Source organism: Lissotriton vulgaris, chromosome 7 (assembly GCF_964263255.1).
Source record: "Lissotriton vulgaris chromosome 7, aLisVul1.2, whole genome shotgun sequence".
Classification (NCBI taxonomy): domain Eukaryota; kingdom Metazoa; phylum Chordata; class Amphibia; order Caudata; family Salamandridae; genus Lissotriton; species Lissotriton vulgaris.
This window is the reverse complement of record NC_141695.1, coordinates 1,738,652,035-1,738,666,501: the sequence shown is the minus strand read 5'-3', so window position 1 is coordinate 1,738,666,501 and position 14,467 is coordinate 1,738,652,035. Positions and strand designations below refer to the sequence as shown.

General features: G+C 48.1%; 1 protein-coding gene and 1 long non-coding RNA gene across 2 annotated transcripts in view; one reads left to right on the top strand and one right to left on the bottom strand.

The window, feature by feature from the left end:
• Positions 1–14,467, bottom strand: part of LOC147706528 (alpha-2-macroglobulin-like protein 1) — a 268,374-nt gene that overhangs the window by 92,166 nt on the left and 161,741 nt on the right. Inside the window, exon 18 of the mRNA XM_086932997.1 lies at positions 9,929–10,049. Within this exon, the coding sequence (XP_086789123.1) occupies positions 9,929–10,049 (121 nt within the window). The remainder of the gene's footprint in view (positions 1–9,928; positions 10,050–14,467) is intronic.
• Positions 1–14,467, top strand: part of LOC147706529 (uncharacterized) — a 137,676-nt gene that overhangs the window by 116,410 nt on the left and 6,799 nt on the right. The gene's annotated exons all lie outside the window — the stretch shown is intronic.

The following is a 14,467-nucleotide window of genomic DNA, read 5'->3' as shown; positions in this document are numbered from 1 at the left end:
TGCAGGGCTGCCTGTGCCGGTACATGGCAGCAGTTTGTGCGCCAGCACAGGGGAAAGCACAGAGATGCAACATATTGGAAATATGTTGCATCCCTGTGCTTCGAAACTACAGCAGCACGGCTCAGTAAAATGACTTGCAGCACGGCGCTGCATTAGTTTCTTGTAACTCTGCCCCCTGGAGTAAACTCCACACTCTAAAGGTACAACAATGTATGGAATATTACCAACATATTGTCCTCTATATACATTACCCGTTGCGTTGTGTATACTTGAAATAAGCTGTACATACAATGTTCTATCGAAACTGCCTTCCGTCTTCCCAATGCAGGGTCTTCTCCAAAACTACTGATGATCCCCGACTAAAATACAGTTAATAAAACGGTCTTCTTACAAAAATAACTGGAGGGTAAATCGGTCTGATGGAATTTGCAGAAAAGCATATTTGTTTGACCAAAACCACAGGGGCAGCAAAGGTGAAGTCTGTTATAAAAATGTATGTTGAGAGTGTCAATTAAAGTGCAGCATCAGTGGCCCTGGCACCTAGCCACAATGGGTCTAGTGGAATGTTTATCCTCTGGGGGTTGCCGGAGTGACCAAGGCTAGTTAGATCACGGTAACATCAGATGAGTATTGAAGTTAAGTGAAATGTATTGTGAAAGGACGAGGTGAAGAACATCATTCCTCACTGACAGGTATGAGCACTGTCCTATGTTCAGATATCAGCAAGTTTGTGTGTCCCTAAAGAGGGAAACTCCCAGCATTTTGTCAGTCAAATCAGCTTATTGCAAAAGTCTGTGCTACTTACAGCAGGCCAAGAATCATGCCATTGGCTTGCCACTCATTGATAACAGGAAGGACAGAGTTCCTGACCTGAGAACAATTTAACAAATTCTCATCAACTTGCTTCTGCATAAGAGTGACAACGAAGTCACTGTGTAAGTTATAATGGTAGGAACGTCAGCCTCAAGGTAGGCTATTTACTTTAGTTACTCTTGTGGTCAATGTAGGAAACTGGGTTTTTGTTGCCGTAGTCTCCCCACTTTTTGCCTGGCATTTGATGCAACTTAGACTGAAGTACACTGGGATCTCGCTAATCAAGTCCCGGGTGCCAGTGTTCTTCCCCAAAAGAAGATAACTGGTAATTTGATCCCCCACGTGAACAGGCCTTTAGCACCTCTGTAAGTCCCTAGTAAGTGGTACCTCAGGTACCTAGGGCATAGGTACTAAAGAGGGTCCCTAAATGCTGCAGCATATTATGTGCCGCTCTAAGGGAAACCAGCAGCAAACTCATACAGATTGCCACTGCAGGCTGTGTGACCAAGTTCTCTACAAAGTTAAAACACGACATGACACACTTGTGAGCATTATCCCCGAACTGCATGTAATATTTTTTAGTCTTCCCCAAAAAAGGGATAAATGAACAGGCAAAAAAAAGGGTTGGATAGAGGGGTGAGGTTTTGGTGCAAGAAGCATCAGTAGGAACAAAAGACAGAAAACAGAGAGAGGGGGCGAGGTCAAAGCAACCAGTGTGTACCACTGCCCTTATGTCCCGCTCCACCCTAGTCAGCAGAATACATTGATGGTCTTGTGACCCCAAGATCGCCAACGATTCATTTCAAACATTCAGCTCTGCATCAGGGCGGCAAGTGCCCTTGTCTTTACACAGTACCTTGTCCAGCGTCGACCCCATCACATGAATTCCCTGTATCCATTCAAAGAGAGTGTGGTTTAAGCCCTCCTTCAAAGTCAGAGGAACTGCACCACTGTGCACATCAGACCACAGCAGTATCCCTTGCTGATCAGCGGGGATCGTCCAGCAGATCTAAATCAGTACAGGAGGATGCAGCGTAAGGGACGATCTCGATCAGCGCTATGACCTCCTATCGCTCTTGACGCTGTGTCTCCAGGATCAGGGTGCCATCCAGTTGCACCACCACCCTCCCACCAGAGTGCGAACATTGTCTGCACCTGCTTCTCCCATCTGGGGTGTGAATCCTGGACTTGAGGTATGAACCCTGGACGTCCCCCATGCCGGGCACCATTTCTGTTCCGTCCCGTGGATGTCACCAGAATTCAATCACTACCCCGATGGCCAACTAATCCCATATCTCTTCTGGTGTCAAAAAAGTGAGAGGTGAAGTCTAGGATAACTTTCAAGTTGGCGGGATACAGCAACATGTACGTTAATCCCATTGCTTTCAGCTTTTGCTTTACGCCACTGAAGGACTGGTTCTGCAGTTGGACAGCCCTGGTGTATGATGTGGTGCACAAAGTTCGGGTCTCCCTGTTTTCGGGCCATCTGTAGGACTTCATCACAGTCACTGTAGTTGAGGAACTTAGATATGACAGTCTGGGAGGAGCTCTTGGCTGCAGTGGCAGAACCAAGGATCTGTGTGCTCTCTCCACTGCGAAGAACTTCGACATGCTTGCAATCGAGAGCTCTGCTTTAATCCACTCCTCCAGGAAGACTTCCAGTTTACCACCCTCAGCGCACTCACGGAATCTCAAGAACCTGAGATTACACCTATGGGAGCAACCCTCTGCAACCTCTATCCGTGCCTCCATTTTACTATAGTGAGCTTCGAACCCGGTCACCGCGGCCATCAGCTGGCATCTCAGTGACCTGGCTCTCCACTTCCACTGATCTTTCAGACATTTTACGCAGGTCAGTCCTAAGTAGAATCACATCGAGCACCAAACACTCAATTTTTTCCTGTACTGCAGGCACAGAAGCCTCATTGCCCGCGAGGATCTGAGCACCCGATAAGTTGTTAGTGCCCCGTAGGGCTTTACCTTCCACAGACTGTAGTCCTTCACTAGCACACTGGGCAGTAAATGTGTCCATTTTCATTTGTTGGGTGCCCCTTGTCAGTCTCTCCTTGCCCATATTGCGATGGAGTGTATGCCTGTTATATGTGATGCAGCAGTTATTTACCTCCATCAACCAGGCCCCTCCGCCCGCACCACTCAGCCTATGGCCTCCCATTGCCGCCGCAGGCATCAGCGGACTTTGGCACCATGCCAACTGGTTCTCCTGTGCCGGCAGGCATCCAAGAATTCAGACATGGTGACTGAGACTCAAGCATCGCCTCACCCAATAAGGGATCTCAAGCATGTAGGAGGGCCACCCATGGAACAATATCAGGCACTCATGCAGGCACAGACCAATAGTACTCTGTGGGTGAAGGTGCACCACCAACCTGAGCTCACGCTCCGCCGCAGGGTGTGTGGCCCATCCACGTCTCATCTGCCATCTTCCTAAGGCTGTCCAGTGCAGCAGCTGGAGAATGTGGGCCAGGGAGAGTGTAAACATTGGGGGCAGGCAATCTACAAAGCTGTCAGTACAGACACACTTCCGGTGTGGGTGGGGGTGGGGGTGGGGAGCTGACCCTCAAAGCCACAGTCAGTGAAAAAGTGGCTCACATTTGCATATTGACTTTTTGCAAAACACTACTTCAGCAAAGTTTTATAAAAAAAAAAAGGGGGGTCTCTGACAGAGTCACGTTTTCTTAACTTTACTTAGATACAAAAAATGAACGTATTAGTTCACACTGATGACACACCTGAAAACAAGGGAGGCCACTTCTGCTCAGGCCCCCTGCCCCGCTCAATATGCATACATTAATGGGCTAGCCCAGCGAGAGAAAGGGAGTGACCTCTGCCCGTTGATAAAAGGGAGGTAATGGACACCCATCTGCCTCCAGAAAGGACACTCGGACACACACTAGGCCGCTGGCGGCATCCGCACAACACCGCCAAATCGGCCCCCAGGCTGCCCAAAGAAGCAGCCCACAGCGGGAACTCGGATACCTGGCGCTCGGCCATAGCCCGAGTGCCCGCCTTACCAATCAGACCCTGGGGACTCGGGTGCCAGGACGCAGCAGGATCTTACTTTCGGGGCCGAAGAGCGTGTTTAGTGCTGTCACTTGGCCATCTTGCTGGCAATATCCCTCCCAAGAACAAGTTAATAACTTGTGCAATTGCTTTGGGGGTAGGCAAACAAGGTCCCGAGGTGAAACAGGGACACTGAGTCGGCACAGGTAGAGGAAGATACCCTCGTATTTAAGGCTCAAAACAACCATGCAAAACTAATTTCATATGGAGGTAGGCTAAACACATAAATGTACAAATAAAGAAATATATATGCCTGTGAGGGCAAGGGGGAAGGGGGTGAGCAAATCTTTCCTAGTCAATATCTTCCCATGAAGAGCAGTGCAAGGGAGGGAAAGGGGTGGAGCCCACTTCTATGTGTGTAGTGTAAAAAGACATTGAGGTAACACAACGAAATAACAGACTTGAATCAAAGAAAATAAATCAGAGTTTGCATGAGGTACAGGGACCCACTCGGTGTGCACCTCAGTCTAGGGGGTGGCGGCACCCCTAGAAGGCAAGGTCCTTCACCAAAGCACAGCAGAGGATGGCCATATGACCTACCAGTAAGAGTGGTGACAATTAAAGCAACATAAGGATTAAATCACATTGTCTGCGGTTTGTGGTGTCCCGGAGGGAAATAGAGCCATGCTGGCGTTGGAGTCCCAGTCAGAAGCTGCACTCACTAAGAACTCAATGGGAGCAGCAGCGGTTGTGTTCGAATGGAAGACATTGTTGCAATCACGGCCCATCTGCTCTCTGGGGCTTGTTCTGAGGAGGGAACCGCTGTAGATGTCATTGTGGGGGCGACGCCAGGTCAGCACAACTTGGAAGGCCTCCGCGCCCGCTGGGTTGATTGCTCCATTGGAGGATGATGACATGCATTAGGGTAATGCTGGTCCAACCAGTACCATACAGCCTCTGGGGTGACAAAAAAACAGTTCGTTGCTCATGGCCGACCCTCAATGGGGCTGGGAATATCAGTGCATAGGTGAGTCCCTCCTTCTGGAGTTGTTTTTTGGCAGGCAGGAAGGATGCCCATTGGTGCTGGACTGCCAAGGTGTAATCCAGACAGAGAGACATGTTGATGATGTCCGTAATTTTTAGGGCATTTTCTCTTGCCTTCTGTAGGACCACATCTCAGTCTCTGAAATTGAGAATGTGTGCAACTATATGTCTCGGTGGTGCCCCCAGGGGAGGATGATGTACTGGCACCGTAGTTGCTCTTTCCACTGTAAACAAGGTAGAGAATTCCTGCTGGGCAACCTTCGTCTTCAACCAATGTTCAATAAACAACGTGGCGTTGGACCATTCCACCCCCTCCGGCATTCCAGTGATGCATACATTATGAAGGCATGCCTGGCCTTAGGCATCCTCCACTCTGTCCTGCAGGATGGTAAGTTATTGACAGAAGAAATATATAGTGGCACACTGTGATGCTTGTTCAGGGGCTAGCGTAGTTAAGGATGTTTCAGCAAACTTAAGCTTATCTGATAACCTACGGTGCTCATCTCTTAGCAGGCCGAAGTCCGTCGCCAGAGTACCAATGAGGTGCTCAATGGCTGCTCTGGAGTCACTGATTTCTTGGAGGATAATGTCCAGTTTGTCAGGAGAATCCAATGCTGTGGGCGAAATGCAATCCACCAGCGTTTGGGTTTAGGAGCCATCAGAAAGGTTAAGTTGAGACGTCCCCTGGCATGGATGAGACGATGACCTTTTAGATTTGGTGTGGCCCATGTCGAATGGTGCTGTGGGAGACACAAGGACTACTGTTGAGAGTTGTTAGAAATATATATTGAGTCCACGGTGTGCCAGGCTTATGCATTAGGGAATGGTCGTCAAATGTCAGAAAGTCCTGTCAGGGTGAATTAGTATGCTGCACACATTACTGATAGTAGAACTGTTATTAGTGGCAAACAATGGAGAAGATCCCCACCAAATCGGTGGTTCATCCAGGGGGGATGAAAGTAGGTCTAAAATAGCAGCATCTATACGCTCAGGTCATGAGCGTTACTCCAGTATTGGAACTTTCATAGATTCCCATAGCTTGTATCATTCCCAGTCTTCGGAATGGGAGTCTCGGTAAATAAGTATTGGTATCTATGAAAGTTACCAATACTGGAGAACCAAAGTTACAGGTAAGTACCTTGTTTTCATCCTGAGCGCCACAATGCCCTGACCCCACAAGAATAGGAGGAAGCTTCTCAGCGGGGACGTGTTTAGTAAGGAGTACAAAGGTGCTGGACAGGTCAAAGGCTCACCTGTATTGTCAGTGATGTTATCAGCAGGAGCGTGCCCTAGCAGCACTGCCGCTCCGGCAGGGGGGGGGAAGGCGGTCAGCAGGTGTGAACTACCACTCCCAGCGCCAGTATAACTCAAGGAGAGTGTTGCAGAATAAAGCAAATCCCCCGGGCCGGGATCCTCATGCTGCATGTGGGCCCCCGAATGTCCGCCGAGCTGCTCAACAGTCCAGGGCAGCAGAATGGAAAAATCAGAGAGGACCCCCAGTGAGCCCACTGCTGAACAAGGTGAATCCTCTGGGTCGGTGTTTCTGCTAACTGCGATCGGCGACTGTGGAAGCCCACGCCACAGGCCTTTCTCATACAGGTTGCTGCTCCTGGGCCCCAGAGAGTTTGCCCAGCTGCTTGATTGTCCAGGGCAGCACAGGGAAGAAAACCAGAGAAGGTCCTTCATGTATGGCGGCACTCCCAGTGTACCACTACCACGGCTAGGGCGAGTCAAATGGAGCGCAGAAATTGCATAAATTGCTACAGCCATGCCGTGCAGCTGCAAGGCAGTCTTCCATGCAGCTGGTCAGTCGGCATTCGTGCGCAGACTCGCGCTGTAAACAATTTGGTCCCAAGTGCTTCTGAGTGCATAAGGAGGGTGTCCCCACACAGGGATAGTGTTACAGCTCCCCCTTGCGACATGGATGATGTCAGATGGTGTATGGTTTTTCGGGCACCCAGTGGGAGCACTAGAGATGTGCGTCTGCCATCTTCGGCGGTAGGCCACCCCCCCCCCCCCCCAGAAGTCCGTCTTGTGGACATATTTTCACTTGCAAGGGATTATACTGGAATTTATTTTAGGGCAAATCGGGCCTTGGGTGACAGACACCCAATTCTAGGTTCACTCAGCATGTCCATTCAAGTACTAAATTGGTGCGTGGTCAGCTTTGCCCCAGCTGCCTGACCATGGTGTCAACTGTCCAAGTGTGCCACTTGCCAAAAAAGGACCTTCTCCTATTGCTAGCTCCACAATCTTCACTCCACTCTTGCCAAAGCGAATACCACAAGCGGATATCTTTGTATTTCTTTTTACTAATTCAAGAGGCGCGATAAGCAGGATGTGCGTATTAGAGAAGGATGGGCATCAACAGACACCCCCTTGGCATCACTGCAGAGTACCATTGAAAGTGGGTACTATGTTATTGTTAGCAACACTGTATGTGCACATGCTTACTGGTCCTCAAAACTAACAGGCCTGGACACAGCATTCGGTTAATGGCCTGATGGATCTGGCACAATGTTACTATTTCCTTCATGCATTTTTATGCAGTTTGGCACCACGGCTCAGGCACAGCAGATTTGAAATGGAAAGCATTTCAGCAAAGGTTTGGGCAGCGATCACAGTAAGGTGGTTTACAGCCTAGATTTTGGACACATCATTATCAGTAGATGACATTAGTCTACTTCCTTTTACGGCTTCAGGAACCACTAAGAGTCGCCTTTCGAATGGGTTTAAATAATAATTATATATTGAGTGCCATTTATACTTTAGGCATTTTTTTCTCTGTACCATTCCTCTTGAACCTTTCTCTGAAACTCATCAATCAATCAGGGGTTTTGAAGCATGCTACTCACCCGTGAGGGCCTCAAGGCGCTGGTATGTGGGGGGAGAGGGGGGGGGGGCATCTCTTGCTCTCTAATTATGGAGCTGGAAGCTGACTTCTGAAGATTCTGACACGTCCTGTAACCACACTGTTCAGGAAAGTCTACAGGCTGCAGGAGAACTGAAGCTCTAGTGTTGGGCGAACGTTTTTGCCAAGAATTGAAAATGCCCCAATCCTCCTTTTCAGGTCTAGCTGTTAGCTGTCTGGTTACGAAAGACTGTTTGTGGGATATACCAAGAACTTGCAATGGACTTACAACCTGCTCACTATTTTCATTGGCTGGCTTTGCCATTCTCATTTGCTTTCTACTTATTTAATGGCTTTCCTTCCTCTTCTCTTTCTTCTCCCTCTTCCGGAGGACAGCCTCTTCACCATCCTTTTGACTGGCTGTCTTGTATCCCATCACTGCTCACTTGCAGGGAACTTCTTTTTTATTTTTCTTAAATTCATCCAAGAGTTTTTTTACTTTACTGACCTAAACGTTGTCCGCAATCTAATATTGGTCACCAAAAACAAAGAAAATGGTGCCTGTGTCATTTCTGTAGGAGGTTGCATTCACAGTGACACATGTGTGCACCTACTTTGTAATGCAATGCATGCACAACCATATGTCTTAATGCATGGACGCGCTTACAGAGTGACGTAACCAGCAACAGCAGTGACACCTTTGCGTCTCTTTTTAAAATTTGCTGAGGTTGCACAGCATCAGCAAACAGCTTTGGTGTAGTGAAATGGTCTACTATATCCATCTGATTTTCCAATACATGTTTTTCATTATGCCAACACAGTGGATTGTGGCTAAAAAATGCCAACATGGACTTCTCAAAAGAACTGGAAAAAAGGGCAGATTCTTTGCTCAGTAACACAAGAAAAACAAGCAATTGTATGTTGCTCTAGATATTAACAGAACTGACCTACAATAATATCACTTACAGGCTATCTCCTATCACTACATCCTGAGGTCAGTATATATTAACTATTCTTAACCCAATGCATACTTACCTTAGGAGATGAGTATAAGTAGACTTATGAAAGGAAATCATATACTTACCCAACAAAGCAGTGGAAGGTGGATGTAGTGGATGCAACTTTGTCATCCGATCTACTGAATTTTCTATACTGAGCCCACTGACCCTAAACCAAAACAGGTCTCTGTGGTGAGAACCTTGGCTTCAGGAGCCCCTTGTGTCTGCACGCTTATGCCATCATGTTCTGTCCATGGCGGGATGAGCAGTTTGTGGATCGACACAGGTACTACCAGACTATTCACGCTTTTTGTCCACTCTGCTGACGGCAGCACGCAAGGGGTTAATACTATGTATAAATCTATATTTATACAAACATACACACATTTATATATAGTATGACATACTAAAGCATAAGTCACTATTGCTAATAATAAACCTCAAATCCAAAAATACAATTAAGCAATTTACACAATTATTCAATTAAAAATGTACTCAACAATACAAAACAAATTACCATTAATTAAAATATTTCTAATTTAAATAACTTCCAACCCTATCCCACTACAATACCAACAACCCACTGCAACATTATAAATAATTCATATTTTTTTTAAAACAACTAAATCACGTAAAATTACAAACTACATTATATTAAAAAAATTCAAAACAAATGTTATTGTATCAACAACCATATATAGTACAGTACAGCCGAGATTCTCAGTAGAGACAATATGAGTCAGTATCACATCTAAGCTGTTGACATCCATGATATCAAAACAAAACAGGAAAGAAAAATCATGATGAGCTAAAACGTTAGCCACATTTAATAAGAATTATGCCAAAAAGTACTAACATCTAAAATTAACATAGTAACAAACACATTTAAATAATTTATCAAACATATTTTTACAACTATGTTGCTGAAAACGATATTTCAAACAACAGTATCATTAAAAACGATACTATCTGCCAAAAATAAAAATGTTATTAATAGCAATATTCTATACCGAGATATTTTTGCATCACAATATTTTTTCTGATGTTTATGTGCCACAATACCTTAAACTCAGTGTAGCACAAAGACTGGACAGTGGCCAATGAAGCAATAATTGATTCCAACTTAAAGAACAGGTCATCCACTGCTAATCAAGAACATGAAATATCATCAACAGATTCTACTAAAGTAAAGATAACATACCCAACTGCTGTCAGGTCCCAGATCCAGGTCTCCGGGAAATGCTTCCGTACCTGCTCTTCCACCTTTGGTTGAGATTCTCTTGGGACATTGGCCTGCGGAAGTGAGCTTTCTGGCATGTAGTCTTAGAGAAAATAAAGACACCTTTTGTAACTGAACAGAAGACAGTGATATTTCGCCTCAATGAACCACCTGATAGACCTGAGTGAGATCGAGGTAGGCGGTCTAGAGCATGCAATAAACATCTCTCGCTGCACATTCCTGATACAGTCACAGAGGATTAGACAACATGTTTGGTGTCAAATTATTATTGAGTGTAGAAAATGCTTCTCATCCACTCATTCTTTTTAACTATAACTGCCTGTCTCTGCGGGAAATGCAAATGCTACTTACCAGTATGCATCTGTTCTTGGCATGTAGGGCTGCTGACATTCATATCTGTGCATAGATCGCCGCCTAGTGTTGGGTCCGGATGATTGCACATTGTTGTCCTGGAAGAGTCTTCGAAGTATCACAAGATAGGTGGCTCCTCCCCTGGACTACAGTGCGCATGGGCATCGACTCCGTCCCCAGATTGTTTTTAGCCATTGTGGCCAAGATGGAGTGAAACTCAGTGAATGATGACCATGCCATGAAATTATATGTGAACACTGCAGCTGCTACAGGCGCCGGGGAGGAGGGCGGGCGATATGAATGTCAGCAGCCCTACATGCCAAGAACAGATGCATACTGGTAAGTAGCATTTGCAGTTCGAGGCATGTGGGCTGCTGAATTCATATCTGTGCATAGAATACATAGCAGTCCCTCCATTAGCGGCGGCCGCCTGTGCCAGCTGCAGCAGTTTGGAAAAGTGTCTTGAGAACAGCCTGCCCTACAGCTGCCTGCTGTTTGGAGTGCACGTCTACACAGTAATGCTTGGTAAATGTGTGTGTGGTAGACCATGTGGCTGCTCTACATATGTCCTCTAAGGGAATGTTTCCAAGGAAAGCCATAGAGGCCCCCAACTTTCTGGTGGAGTGGGCTCTTGGTGGAATGCTAAGAGTGCGTTTTGCCTTTGCATAGCAGATATGAATACATTTCACAATCCACCTAGCAATACCAGCCTTGGAAATAGGGTTACCTTTGTGATGTGGTGCAAAGGCAACAAAAAGCTGCTTAGTTTTCCTAAAATCTTTGGTCCTATCAATGTAATACATTAGGGCCCGTTTAACGTCAAGGGTGTGGAGCATCCGCTCCGCCAGTGACTCTGGATTTTGAAAGAAAACTGGCAACTCAATGGTTTGGTTGATGTGGAACTGAGACACAACCTTGGGTAGAAATTTAGGGTTAGTGCGGAGCACTACCCTGTTCGAATGAACTTGGAAGAAAGGCTCTTGGATTGTGAGGGCTTGCAGTTCACTAACCCTCCGTAGCGATGTAATTGCTACAAGGAAAGCCACTTTCCACGTTAAGAATTGAATCTCGGGGGGGAGGAGCCAAGCTCGCGACCGTGATGGCCGCGTTGTAGCTCGGCTCCGTAGACCTTCTCGCCTGTTCTATTAATCCTGTGCCGTATCCTGCCCCGAGAAGACGTATTCGTGGAAATATGGAAACATGAAAGATTGCTGATTCTTACCATCTGCTCCGGATGCCCCTGGGTGCTGCGGTTCCTGAGCTGTGCCCTTGTTCGCTTCGGAGCCCGAGAGGCGAGCGGGCCCGGACTTGCCTGCGGCTCCCCGACTGGAACGCAGTACCTGCGCCGGCCCCTGGTGGAGGAGAGAGGTCGACCGAAGAGGCCACTGTGCGGATGGACCGGTGACGACTGACCGGGCCCGGCTGGATGGTCCCGGGGCCTGGTGGGACCTGGTGGCGGGGTGCCGCATCCCACGGACGGGGGTTGACCGCATGGGAGACGCGTCTCCCCTTTGTCTCCCAGCCGGCCATTTTGATACCCTCCGTCCGGACTCGGTGGTCGGAATCCATGGGCCGTGGGCACCGACTACCTCCACTGTTTGCGTGGCCCGCCTCCCTGCATCACTGGTGCTGCTGACTGTCCCCGGCTGGCTCTCGCTGCACCCCGCTGGCAACCGGATCGGGGCTGGAGTGTACGGTGGCCCCGCCGCACTGACAAGATGACGGCCAGCGACCTGTATCTTAGACCCTTCGTCGACGGGGACACTGGCCTGCTGCACGGCACGTTTGCTGAATACTGTAGGGGTGATCCTACGATTGGCGACGTCCTCGCTGCCTTGAGTTCCTGGCGTGAGTCCATGATGTTTAATACCGCCAGGCCTGACGGTGTTTTTCTTGGCGGGCTTGCTGAGCCGCCCCCCACGTGTCCGGACCAACCGCTGAACTGTGCTGCACGGACCTTCCCGGAGGCTGATGTGATTACGGCCGTCGCTTGTCTGGAGGACTGGGTGCCCGCTGCTCTGCTTTGTCGAGAGCGCTTCCCAGGAGTGGGAATGACTGAGGGACTCCGGCCGGGGTCCGTCCAGGCCTGCCTTGCCGTGACTCCCGGCGATTGTTCGCCTTGCCCTGCTGAGCCGAGATTTGATGTCTGTCCTAGTAGAGAGATTGCCCCTTCTTGGTCAACGGGGCGTTGCTTGTGGTACCTGCTGTTACTGTTGCTTTTTCTTGCTGGCCCGCTCCGAGACCATCATGACTGGTGCCGTGTGTTGTGGCCTGAAGTTCTTGCTTCTCTCTCCTGGCCCGTCCGCTTCTGGTTCAATGTGCACTCCGTGTCTATGACCCTGGACAGGCAGGGACAGGGTTGAGATTCTCTACATCGGCGGACTACTACTTCGTGCATGGATAAATGGCGTACTTTCAATTGTACAAGTATGATCGCTTCCTCATCATGTTCCTGTATTTGACTTCCTCTTCTCGTGGGTTCAAATTGTGCACGGGTGGGTGGTGGGAGCAGTTCGTTTTGATTGCATGTCTCCTCTCCCATTAGTTTTTAGTTTCTTTTTCTTCCTTTCCTTTCCTTCTTTTTTCCTTTCCTTTTTCTCTTCTCTGAGTCTATATTTCGGGACTCGGTTTTGGGCGACAGGCACACTGCTAGGGGGCGGTAGGCCGTAGCCTCTGCATGCGTGCTGGGTGGGGTGTTTGGGGGTGGGTTTTTTGTTTCGTCTTGGTTCTATGGGCCTTATTTTTCTCCCTTCTCTCTTAACTCTTCTTGCTTTTTCCTTTTCCTTTGGGTCAGTTTGGTGGTTAGGTGTAGCGCTGCTTATTGTTTCGGCTGTTGGTCTCTCCACTATCGTCAGTCAGGATGTTCCACGTTCATGGGGCGGGTACTGACCAGTATGTATTGTACTGTTTGCTCTTATCCTCAAGTTCTTCTGATGATTCTCTAATTATTGCCTGGTTTGTTGCTGACTCACTGGGATCATTACCCGCCATGTGTTCTCGATGAAGTGACTGCGTCTGATCCTTCTTATCTATAACTTTAAAAATTAACCTCACTTATCCTGTACTCAGTGGTCCCACCTTTTCTCCAGTATGTGATGTATCAGATAATTGCTGCTCCTCGTCTTTGGGACTGCTGAGCTGTTTTGATTTTGCCTTATGTGCTACTACTTGATTTCGCGGCCGGCCTGCATGGTTGAGGGCCCGTACCTGTAAGCTTTGTTGCACAATAAAGGTTTCCAAAAAAAAAAAAAAAAAAAAAAGAATTGAATCTCGCAGGAATGTAGTGGCTCAAAGGGAGGACCCGTCAGTCTTGTAAGAACCACATTGAGGTTTCATTCAGGAGCTGGTGGAGTCCGTGGTGGAATGACTCTTTTGAGGCCTTCCAGAAATGCTTTGATGGCAGGCACTTTGAAAAGTGAAAGGTGCTGTCTATTTTGGAGGTATGCGGCCATCGCAGACAGGTGAATGCGAATGGAAGTATATGCCAGATTACACTTGTATAGATGGAACAAGTAACAGATGATGTTCTGAATAGAAGCATCTAGCGGATCAATGTTGTGGTTTGCACAATAGATGACAAACCGCTTCCATTTCGCCGCATAACAGGCTCGAGTAGTGGGCTTCCTAGCCTCCCGAATGATGTCCATGCAATTGGGAGGAAGGTTGAGGTAGCCAAACTCTAGGACTTCAGGAGCCAGATCGCCAGGTTGAGCTGTTGCGGGTCTGGGTGCTGAATGTCGCCATGGCTCTGCGTCAGAAGGCTGGGTGTGGGATGCAACCTTTGATGCGGTACCACGGACAGTTCTAGAAACGTGGTGTACCATGGTTGGCGAGCCCAAGTTGGAGCAACCAGGATGAGAGTCATCGAGTGCTGCCTGAGTTTGCGTGCCACCAGCGGAATCAGAGGTGCTGGGGGAAAAGCGTACGCAAATCTGCCTGACCAGTTCATCCATATCGCATTGCCCTGCGACTGTGGGTGTGGGAACCTGGCGGCGAAGCTTTGGCATTTTGCGTTCTCCCTTGTGGCGAACAGGTCTATCTCTGGATGACCCCACCTTTGGAAGTACGGTTGGAGTACTGATGGATGTATCTCCCACTCGTGCATTTGGTGGCTGTGCCTGCTGAGCAGGTCCGCCATTTGATTGTCCT